General features: G+C 40.7%; 1 protein-coding gene across 5 annotated transcripts in view; it reads right to left on the bottom strand.

Annotated features, from left to right (window-relative positions):
- Positions 1–12500, bottom strand: part of LOC108443125 (voltage-dependent calcium channel subunit alpha-2/delta-1) — a 130448-nt gene that overhangs the window by 53394 nt on the left and 64554 nt on the right. For all 5 annotated transcript variants that reach the window (XM_017723853.2, XM_017723937.2, XM_017724021.2 and 2 more), the window contains exons 8-10: positions 9554–9623; positions 8787–8837; positions 8019–8118 (exon numbers count right to left, since the gene is read on the bottom strand). In XM_017723853.2, coding sequence (XP_017579342.1) covers positions 8019–8118; positions 8787–8837; positions 9554–9623 — 221 coding nt within the window. The remainder of the gene's footprint in view (positions 1–8018; positions 8119–8786; positions 8838–9553; positions 9624–12500) is intronic.

Here is a 12500-nt window from a genome sequence, read left to right as displayed (position 1 = left end):
AGCTCTTGAAGATCTACATTCCTGCAGACCTCAGCTCCAACCCTAATCATCCCCACCTGATCCTTCTAATTACTGTCTTCAGAAGCACACGATTAGCTGAATGAAGCTTTGATTTGAATTGGAGGTGAAACCTGCAGAAGGCAGATCTCCAGAAGGAGGTGTTATCCCACCTTTACCCTGTTCTTTGATGGCCAACACCCCCAGAGGACCACCACAGAATCGGTATTATTTGGGTGGTGGATCATTCCTAGCACTGCAGTGACATCGATCAGGTGGTGTTGTGTTAGTGTGTTGTGTTGGCACAAGTGGATCAGGCGCAGCAGGGCTGTTGGAGTTTTCAAACACCTCAGTGTCAGTACTGGACTCAGAATAGTCCACCAACCTAAGACATCCAGACAACAGAGTCCTGTGGGCAATGCCCTGCGACCACCTATGAAGGACTAGAGGATGACCAACACAAACTGTGCAGCAACAGATGAACTACTGTCTCTGACTTTAGATCTATAAGGTATACCAACAAGGAAGGATTGTCTAATAGAGTGGACAGTACAGAACTCCAGTAGCACTGCTACGTCTGCTCCACTCATAACAGCTTCAACACAGACTAACACACCACTACCACGTCAGTGTCACTGCAGAGCTGAGAATGATCCACCACCCAAACAATACCGGTTATGTGGTGGTCCTGTGGTTGTCCTGACCGTTGAAGAACAGGGTGAAAGAGCATAAAGCATGCAGAGAAACAGATGAACTACAGTCATCTGTAATCATAGAACTACAAAGTGCATCTAGTATATGATAAGTGGAGCTGATAAATTGGACAATAAATGTAGATACAAAATAGGTGCACCTAATAAAGTGCTCAGTAAGTTTCATTTCTGTGACTTACAAAACTCAGCAATCAATAAACACCTCTACTTCAACCTGTTTAAGTATATTAAAATGTGTTAAATTGTATCCCATGCTACAGTGTGCCCTGTGCTCCACTACAGACAATAATTGAAGCAATATATAACAAAGTTTTACAAAGAGTACAAAATGTTCAACAAGTGCCCCTGTATATGTTGCATAATCTTTATAGAAAAGCATTGCAAATAGAATGGGATGCTGTGGAGCAGATACACATAAGCATAGGTTTATCAAGACTAATACCAAATGTTGGCTGGAGGGCTATAAAGCCCTTAAGCATTGATGGATCAGTGGAACTGTGTTCTCCGGAGTGATGGAGCTCCATATCTTTGGGATGAGTGACATTTGTAATTATTTTTCCAGCATCAATACCTGAACTCACTAATGATCCTGTGACTAAATGCAGTCACGTCCTCACAGCAATGCCCCAACATCAAGTTTAAAGCCTTCCTAGGAGAGTACAGGCTGTACTTGTACAAGACTCAGCATAATCCATGTTTGGGCCTTGGTGTACCTCCCCAGGTAAAACTAATTCACCTTCAATATGACTTTAGGGTACAGGAACAGTTTTCTTAAATCTGAATAAAATAATAACATCTGTTGCCAAGAGACATTTGAGCTTAAACACAAACTTTAATATCCAGAGAAGCCCTGAGTTCCTATTCACTCCGTTTTCTTTGTAGTTTCAGCACAGTTTGGGTTTCTGTCTATTGTTTCAGGAGCACCTGGCTATTCAATATATGCACACAGCTCAATGGTAATTGAGATGCACTGCTGTATTGTGCTGGGGAGCTACAATAAACCTGATTAAATATTTGCCTTGATGTCTGACAATTACCTAAATCAAAAAGAAGACTTCAGAAGGCCCGACGATATCCGCTATCCAACTCATAACGTTCATTAATTGAAAAGGCATAATATGAAACTTATTTCCTCAGTTCCCAGAGCTCCTCAGTCACTCTAAATGCCATATTTACATGAACATGCACAGCAGTCATAAACCCCTGAGAACAGTGCCTATTCCTCTGGCAGAGGAACATCATGCACAGAGCTGCAGCTACCTGTGTGTCAATTCTACACTAAAGGTAACATTTGAAAATGTCACCTCATAAAATTCAGGGATTGAAGCTTCATAGAACAAAATCAGGGTGAGGAACAAACACACTCCAAGAATCTCATTAAAGGGGAACAGGTGAATACCCTGCGGGACCCAACTGACCAATATCATTTGGCTGATAAAATCAGCTGATTATAAGGTTCCATTATCAGCATTGAATAAAATGATTAAATGTTCCTTTGCTTAACATTCAACTGAACTGAATTTAAATTTAATTAGCTGATTCCAACAAACTTTTAAAGCTTTGTAGGTTTTAGCTCTTCGTTTGAGTTTAACCCCTTACCTGGCCAGGGCCTGCTGGTGGGCCCAAAGATTTATTACACACTTTCATAACCTAAGAATAGTACTGAAGTCCCTGTAGTTACTGAATAATAAGTCGCAGTATGTAACAGGTCTATGATTTTAAGGGGCTAAGTAATTTCACAACTGAGAAGTGATAATCACATCAGTCAGTAAAACACTGTTCACTTGGTTTATGTTAGCCAGCATTATCTAAATGTTTAGTGCCTTACTGGTATTGGTGACACTAGCTGCGTGTAAAATCAAATGTAAGAAGACAAAAACATGATCTGAGTAGTAAAGCTTATTGCTAATATTACTTTTATGCTTAAGAAAAAAACTGTGGTTTTACTTTCAGACATAATCACAATGCTGATTTAAACTTTCAGATCCACAGTCCAAAACAATTAAACTGTCATTGTGCATTTAATTCCAGACAGTACTATATGTCTGTCAATACTATGAGTCTGTCACAGGTGTCTAAAGATCATTCAGATTTACAAGTATGTACATGTATGTGCACATTACTCAGGTTGTGTTCTTTCCTTTGCAGGTAATCCATAATGGGTGGTTGTTATTGATTGGGTGCTTTATTTGATGGATTGATAATGGAGGGTGGTTTCAGGCCCCCTGAGGCTCAGTGAGTGACAGCAGTGTCATGAGGATGCTCCTGTACTGAGTGCTGATGGCCTGAGTGATGAAACTTGCTGCAACAGCACCTAATGCCACAGTCCTTCACCATACATCACAGCTCCAACCTTGCACCATATAGCACAGATAGTGCTGCACTCTACTATTAACAAGCCTGAAATGAAAGTTTCACCTGGGGAGGTACTGTACTTACGCTGATTAATGGAGATTGCCATGATTTTAATCCTGCATATATCTTCAAAGTCTGTAGTTTTTACAAGCTTGATGAGTATTAATCCTGTGGAGAACCTTCTGTAATTCACAGTAATGCCTGTCCTGCTCACAGTAATGCAATGACAAACAGGGCTGTGCATTGTGTGGTTACTGTTGCTGAGCCTAGAGATGGCACCAATCCAAAACCAGGTATCGGTAATGGGCCGATACCCAGGGCCTGAACTGGCTTTTTCGCTATATTAGTGCAAGCAAAGCCTGCAGTATTCAAATGATTTTTTTAATCTAAGCACAAAAGTAGTACTGTAAATATCTGAGCTATCTGCATTAATAATTACTGCTGTAGAATAATTATATTTTCACACAAAGGACATGTTGTAGACATGACGTAGCCCATCAGCTAGCATTCCTGTGAATGTACTTTGAATTTGAAACTCCAGAAATTCAAAAGATGTGCCTGGGGGACCTGTAAAAGCTAAGCATGATACTTTGGAAAAGTAGAGGATGCCCATTACTAAAGCTAAATATACAACTACCACCCAAGTGAAAGCATCGTCCTCGTCACCACTGATCTGCAAACTGTCATCAGAGGTAAGATATAAATTAAAAAAGAAAAAAAAAACATTTCCATGCCCACTGTGGCAGTATGCTTTAGCTAGGATGGTTTGGGTTTTTAAGTCTACTTCTTTTGTCCGTCTTTATGCACATTTTTTAGCTGTCAGGCTTTTATTCTGATTATTGTAGATATGCTTGAGAAGCACTTTATAGCGAAGGGTCGCCTTGTTTGCGTTTGCTAACTTGTGTTTTCTCTAATGTGTGTAATCCTGCTATTGTTTTGCTTTGAAAAGAAAAAAACATGGTTAGTATGCTGCCAACATAGTGCTGCATTGGCCATTTGTAACCTGCTGTGATATCATAAAAACATCACTGACCACCCAAAATAGGTAATCAGGGAGGAGACCACCTAACATTTATGCCCAGTCGCCAAAAATGATGCAAAGATATGTATTTCCAAAAAAAAAAAAGGATATACTGGATATATCAGATCGTTAAATCCTCAAATATCGACAGCAAACGGCAACTGTCTTAAAATCCTGAGTCTTTACCACACATGTATATCTATTTCTATCTATCCTTCTCTCTGCTTTTCATACACACATACCCACACAACAACTGATCCTTTGCAATTCTTCTCATTAATACTATGCAAGCACACTAGCACTATCAGCATAGTTAGTCTGACTTTAGGTCTGCTGGTGCACACGCAAACACACAGTTCTTCAAGCATGGCCAGCTGACAGGGCTCAGACGGCTTATCCTTGTCAGAGCACCGATGCACCAAAGCGAGAAGAAATGTTACTAAATTCCAGAGGAAAGAAATGGTGGAAAAAAAAACTGCAGTCTTATCATAGAAGTGTATGAATCAGGTATGACATTTGAAACTAAAAACGTCCGAACACCACCCCCTCTGCTAAGGCTCTGAAATTTCCAATAAGCTTGCCAGATCTGTCAGGTAATATCACTGGGGCGGCTTTGGGAATGAGAGTGTGACGGATGGACGAGTGAGCTTGAGTGTGAGTAGAGGAGAGAAGGGAGCAGGCTCAGATTAATCCTGCAGGAGTTTGGGCTCTAGCTGCCGCAGGGCCACCAGGGCTCACAGCCTCTCTCTGAGCGGAATGATAGATGGGCATTTCCTGCAGCCGCTCTCTGCCTGATCTCCCAGCGTTCGCTCCGGCCGCACGCCTCCAATTCAGCACACACACACGCTCAAGCAGCCTTTTCATTAAGAGCCTGTTTTCAAGTGGCAAGCTGAAGCCCGATCCATATTTCATTATTTTACCTCCATCACTCTCCTGGTCTTTCTCTTAGACTCACACACATGCACTTGCAGCTTAAAACCAGCCATCTCAGCACTGATTTAGAGCTTATACCCCCAAATGTATACACTCAGATTGATCATCTTTCTCATGGAAATTCCACTAATTTGTTTCATCCTGTTCCGCCATCTGGCATGCAACTGCCAGAACTGTAGATATTAGATGTGTAAATCTCTGACCTCAAAATGATTTGATTGGAAAGCTGTCTAATACATCCTGAAACTTCATCATGATTTGATTCAAATGTATTATTTTGTCAATATTTGATTCCAAACTATTGTTAAAAATACACTGAATACATAAACACGACTGAAAGGACTATTTACACAGAAGTGAAATACACTATTGTAGCATCACATGTGCTACCCCGGACTCAAGGAGGACGCTGAAGGCAGGATTCAGGATTGCAGCAGCCATTTTTCTTTATTCACCCAAATAAATCCACAAAGTAAACAACAACCAACGCTATGTTAAGCTAGTTTTCAGTGGTTGAAGCTAGCTTGACTTTTCAGTCCTTTACTCAAGCTTTTCAGCTCTTCACTCCTCTGCTGCTGCAGCTTGTCCCTCCTACCCGCTCTGTTCCCTCTCAGCTCTTTTTAAAAGGCGAGAGCACCCAAGCCGAGAGGGAACAAGAGCTCGCAGCTCCGCCTCCTCGTTATCACCCCCAGCTGGCAGCTCGGCCACCTGGGTCGAACGTGAGGTGTAGTGAAGCGGCCTCGCTGCATAACCTTGTTGCCAGCACTGTCGTCGTCGTCCCGTGACTCGCGTCCATCGGGGGAGCTCGGGCTTTGCGCTCCGCCCCTCCACTCTCGTGGCTCTCTCCCTGCCGTCCTCGCCGAGGTTCATCGCAGCTGGGTGTTTGGGCCCCGCCTTCCTGCCAGCTTTCGCAGCCGTTATTGTTGTGGTCCGGGGGGCGAGTGCACACCACAACTATATTTCCAAAAATATTTGCTCATCTGCCCTCACACACATATGAAACTGAGGCTTTAAGGCCTCAGTTTTAAGGCTTTAAACAAGGTTTAGGAGTGTGTTTAAGAAGTCTTCCAGAAGCGCATTAGTCAGGTCAGACACTGATGTTGGACGTGAAAGCCTGGCTTGCAGTCTCCACTCTAATTCATCCCAAAGGTGTTCTAACCGGTTTAGGTCAGGACTCTGTGCAGGCCAGTCAGGTTCATCCATGTCTTTATGGACTTTGCTTTGTGCACTGGTGAACAGTCATGTTGGAACACAAAGGGGTCATCCCCAAACTGTTCCCACAAAGTTGGGAGCATGAAATTGTCCAAAATCTCTTGGTCTGCTGAAGCATTAAGAGTTCCTTTCACTGGAAATAAGGGGCCAAGCCCAACTCCTGAAAAACAACCCCACACCATAATCCCCCCAAACTTTACACTTGGCAGGCTGCAGTCAGACAAGTATCGTTCTCCTGGAATCCACCAAACCCAGACTCGTCCATCTGATTGACAGATGGAGAAGCGTGATTCGTCACTCCAGAGAACACGTCTCCACTACTCTAGAGTCCAGCGGCGACGTTTTACACCACAGCATTCAACACTTTGCATTATGCTTGGTGATGTGGCTGAATTGCTGTGATTCCCAATCACTTCTACTTTGTTATAATACCACTGGCCATTGACTGTGGAATATTTAATACTAAGGAAATTTCACACTATAAATGCACACTGAACAGTCCACATTTGCAAAGTCCCTTAGTTATTGTCTCAAGCTCAGACCATCTGTAGAACTTGTACTAACAGACTAAAAAGTTCAGTAGCCCAAAGGACAATTCTAGGATTGTGGTAGAACCTGAACAGTACTGGGAGTAGGAGAGCAGTTTTGCATTTATTATTACAAACCAAATGCAAACAAATCTGTACTTAATGGAAAATGGTTAAAAAAAAACTGAGTTTGGAACTTTACACTGGTAACAATCTAGATGGTTCTTTTCTTCTTTGGCTCAGTGGACACAATGTCCATTATTTCCATAAAAAATCTAAAAAGTTAACTAATCAGACCGCAACACACAGTTACACTGTGCATTGGTCCATCACAGAAGAGCTTGAGCCCAGAGAAGTCGGCAGCATTTCTGGACCTTGTTGACATATGACTTCCACTATGCATAGTACAGTCTTAACTTGCATTTGCTGATGCAGCAAAGGACAATGTTTATTAATGATGGATATTCAAGAGGTCATATGGTGATATCCAGCACCAGGTAAGTATGCTGGTTTTTAAATGCACTGCCGTTTAAGAGATAGAGGATCATTGGCATTCAGTTGTGGTTTTCAGCCTTGTCTTTTACACACAGAGAATGGTGCTGCTTGTGTTTGAATACAGATCAAAGTAGATTTTTAAATCACTGCTTTCTGTTTTTATTTGCATTTAACCTACGGTCAAAACTGTTCTGAAAGTGTGTTGAGTTTCTGTCTTTTGTATCCCCACAAATCACTGCCTTTTGTTTACCTATTGTCAATCAAATGTGTTTACATTTCGTTTTAGGCATGAAACTTTCTGCACCTTGACAGGGCACTAATAAATGGCTGCATATGTTTCGAGTCCTTAATACACTCCATCAGGATTTTCAGCATAAGCAAAGACCACAGTATTGCTGCTGCAGTTTTGCACAGCATTGGCGAGCTATGGAAAGCTTTGTGCCTGAATCTTAAGTATGGTTCAAACCACATAATCTCAGAATAAAGAATAAACACAACAGATGATAGGAATACTGTGTGTCAGCCACTATATGCTCCTCAGCAACACCTTTTCACTGTTTCTTAGTGTAATAATTCTCATTAATTTACTGCCACTACTGTTTTTACTGCAGGATATGCTATGAGGAAACCTCTTTGAGATTTTCCTTTGCTTGATGGAAGAAGTAGTGTTGCATTTTAACACTTATAACTGGCTCACATACAAACACACCCACACAGACATACTATAGACACACCAGACACATATGAATACAGCCCAAAACTTACGTTCACCACATTGACATAGTCATCATCAGAAAGTGTCTCCAGCATCTCGCTGACGGATGTTCGAATGAGTTTAAGAGTTAATCCAGACACGCTGCCGCTCCTGAATCACAGCCACAGAAATAGAATCAGAATCACTTTACAGACCAAGTATACTTGCATGCAGTAGGATTTTGTCTTGATGGAACTGGTGTATACTTAAATGGTTAAAACAAACAAGTGGTAAACCAATAATATAACAGAGCCGTATGCAAAAGTTTGGACAAAGTACATGTTTTGTTGGTTTTTCAAGTGAAAATAGGTCAATACATCCTCTACAGAAGACCTAAATATGGCACATTTATACCAAAATTAAATGGACAATTATGGGGGAATAAAAACCAAAATGTAAGGCTACATTATACTTTATGCCCCCCCCCCCCCAGTATTCTTTAAAAAGAATTACCAAAATATGTAATGCCTAAATGTTTGCATGCACCTATAAATACAAAAAAACAACCACAAGGAGTATTACAAAATATACATTATAAATATAGTACGCAGCCCAACTAAATGTGGAGGATAAATATAGGAATATGTTGTGACAGATGCAGATGTGCAAAAGGTATCATCACACACACATATAACCACAAGCACACACACTTCAACACCTGAGCCCCATTCAGTCACACATAGCACCCTTCAGAGGCAGACAAAGAGAAAAGAGGGAGCAGTTATTGAAGCAAGGCGAAGTTTGATACGGAATAATGTACTAATATGAAATCCACTCACGCATCCACCAGAATCAGCATGTCCTTAGGCGAGGCAGCACCCTGTACATACCTGAATAAAACAACAGGAAGAACCGTTCAGAATAATGTGATCACTGCTATTGTGACAAAAACGGTGAAGTTACAAGGAAAAACATTATTAACTTTAATTAAGACTTGACCAACATGAACATTTGCCGGCCAAAATTGCTACAGATTTTATGGAGATAAAGCTTCAGATAACAGATATTATTGGCAGATGTAATTTTATATTTTTATTTTATGTTTTCATTTTATACTCCAATAGTTTGAGTTAATCGTGCATAATATGACTGATATGAATCTCAGTTCTCAATTATCACACTTCTTTACTCCTTTAAAAGCAGAAGCTCACATTAACAGATGATATATTGAACCCCTGGGGGCAGCTACCCAGAATGCTTTGCACACTTGGTTTCTTGCCTCTTATTTACCTTATTTCTCACTTGCTATTGGATGACACTGATTATACCGAAAGACACTAATATCGACTTGTATCATCTGATCAGCTGAGCCCTAATTTTAATATACTTTAAAATAAGGATACTTTATTTTGAGTGTTATTCTACTAGTCCATCCCTCATAAAGTGTTTGCACAATGTAATAAGCAGGCATTTTCAGTGATGTCAAAAAAAAAAAAAAAAAAAGGTTTGATGTGGCAGCTGCTGTGAAAAATTTCTGTATTAAATCAACTACAAAAAGCCTGACACACAACTAATGCAAACAGAAATGTAAATTGTGAGCAGGTACCAGGGTCGGCGACGGACGTCATACAGGTCGATTTTACTTGGTGTTTTCCGGGCATCTTTCCAAGGAGAAGCTAGATGAAAAAAAAGAAGACTTCTTAAAAGGAGGAGAAAAGAAGAAAAGGAAACGCACTGTCGGAAAGAACCCTCATATCTCCAAAATGATAACTTCACAGGAGAAGGAGGTTTCGATGTCACTTACAGTAAACAGACTTTTCTTTTGCAAGCAGTTGAGGAGCATTGATCCTGACATTCACACATCGGTCCATATTTATCAAGCTCATCAGAGCAAGAATGCTAATCTGGGGTCAGCTTATGGCTTTATAACACTGAATAGAATTACAAGAACTGATGAAACCTGATCTTAGATCAGTGTTCTTACTTTAAAATGCTTGATAAATATGGGCTAATGTAAAAGAGCAGCTGATACTTTCAAATTATGTCCAAAAAAGTGACAAAAATAGAGATACAAAGTTTTGTTCCATTAGAGACAAATATATTAGATTTTATATATATATATATATATATATATATGAATAAATTCTTCACTTTCCTTTTTCTTCCCTTACTGGAGACAAGACAGCACATATTTTAACATATACTAATGGCTAAATGAAGCTTTTTCTATTTGCAGGATTTAACATTTTAGCATTTTCCTGTATAATGTTATACATTAATATGCATGAGAAATCATTTCTGAAAATAATTATGCTCTACATGCAGAAACTGTTTGGGAATCAAGAGCGATCTGCCTATAAAAAAAAAAGCAACAAAACATAATTTATCCCACAAGCACACACATAATTCTGCAGAGCCATTTAGAAACACACAATGCATTTTTATCATAGACATTAATTACTACTGAACATTATGGCTTCCTACAGGCACTATTAAATCTCATCTACATTTAATTAATAAATGACAGAACAGGAAATGCACATGCGGTCTAGCTATTAATCACAGGCCAGCTGATCTGAACTCAAAGCTAAATGTAATAAATATAGTCACATAAAAAAGTCTAGCAGCTATTAAAGGAGATGTGTATTATTAGCACAGTCTATGTTCAGATGGTTGTTTTGACTGAATATAAGTCAATAAGTTTATGAAGCGAGATGTGTTTTTGAGTGACAGACTGGTTGAGTCAGTCTGACGTCTATTGCTCGTGGCTCATCACTAACAGTTCAGTAGTAGGACAGAGTTCTATTGATTGCTGCATGTGTGTATGTGTCACAGTGCAGTGCACTGTCAGGTGTGATGGGGCTTTTGTGACTTCTGAGCAGAACTGTATAACGTGCACACACATTCACATTAAAGTTCACGTAGAACTGAAGAACCATGCCTCTAAAAACAAAAATATTTATTCCGTTATACCGAATTTACTCAAGGTTTTACTGTGGCTAATATACAATTTATATGCAAACTTTAAACTAAAGAGTCACCAAGTGTAAACCTGAAAGTAATCAAATGAATTGAGTGGTTCATTACTTCTGTACTCCATCACCATTAGGGCTCAGAAGGCTTCAGTAAGCCCTCCACTGAGCTGCTAGCATATTTGACATTATAATTTGATATTAAAATGTCAGTGTAATTTGAGCTGGGACCACATGCCATGTTTACCAATTAGAGATGGTGGGGCTCTGTTAGGGGCTGGATGGACCCTCATATCACACAAAGACATAAAGGGTCATTTTTCTACCGGAGACCATTCAGAAATGAAACCACTTCACAGAAAGTAATCCCCTCATAAGAGTGAAGAAGCAGAGTGCACACGCGCGGGCGCACACTCACGCAATTTTAGTGGGAACCCAAACTGAGGATACAATCCAATAGAAAGGACATTGGAAAAAATTCTCTCTTTCAATCTCGTCCCATTTTCTCTCTTTCTCTCTCTTTCTTCCCTTTTTTGTATCTTCATTTAGTCTCCCTCTCAATCTCTCTGTACTCCTCTCCCTCTCTCCCTGCCACTTTTCTTCTTTCTTTCTTTTTCTCTTTTTACCTCTCTCTCTACATCTAGATGGAATACATGTGTGTGAATGAGAGGGAGGCAGGTGGAAAGGTGAAGATGCAAGGAGTAGAGGTCATAAAGGTGGATGACTTCAAATAACTTGGGTCAACCATCCAGAGCAATGGACAGTGTAGAAAAGAGGTGAAGAAGAGGGTGCAGGCAGGATGGAGTGGGTGGAGACGGATGTCAGGGCTGATGTGTGACAGAAGGATAGCAGCAAGAGTGAAAAGGATGGTTTACAAGACAGTATTGCGTCCTGCTATGATGTATGGTTTGGAGACTGTGGCTCTGTCTAAAAGACAGGAGGCTGAGCTGGAGGTGGCAGAGATGAAGATGCTGAGTTTTTCGTTGGGAGTGACAAGGCTGGACAAGATTAGAAATGAGCAGGTCAGAGGGACAGTGAAGGTGGAGCAGTTTGGAGATAAAGCCAGAGAGGCCAGGTTGAGATGGTTTGGACATGTATTGAGGAGGAATTATGGATATATTGGGCAAAGAATGTTGGAGATGGAGCTGCCGGGTAGAAGGAGAAGAGGTAGACCTCAGAGAAGGTTTATGGATGTAGTGAAGGTGAACATGGAGATGGTTGGTGTGAAAGTAGAGGAGGCAGTGGACAGGGCAAGATGGAGGCAGATGATCCGCTGTGGCGACCCCTAAAGGGAGCAGCCGAAAGAAGAAGAAGACCTCTCTCTCTACATCTCTGTCTACCTGTGTATCTATCTTCCCCTCTCATTTTTTTTCTCTTTCCTTCTCCTTTTCTTTCTTCCCCACCACATTCTCTATTGTTTTTTTTCTCCATCTCTCTTTGTCTCTTCATCTCTCATTTTCTATCTCTCCTTCACTTTAACGATATTCTTTCTCTCTCCACATCTCTGTCTCTCCTTCTTCCTCTCTCTAGTCCTTCTCCACCCCTCCCCGTACACACACACACACACACACACACACACAC

The sequence above is a fragment of the Pygocentrus nattereri genome, chromosome 7, assembly GCF_015220715.1.
Source record: "Pygocentrus nattereri isolate fPygNat1 chromosome 7, fPygNat1.pri, whole genome shotgun sequence".
NCBI lineage: Eukaryota > Metazoa > Chordata > Actinopteri > Characiformes > Serrasalmidae > Pygocentrus > Pygocentrus nattereri.
Note: the sequence above shows the minus strand (reverse complement) of the source record. Positions and strands in the feature narration are given on the sequence as shown.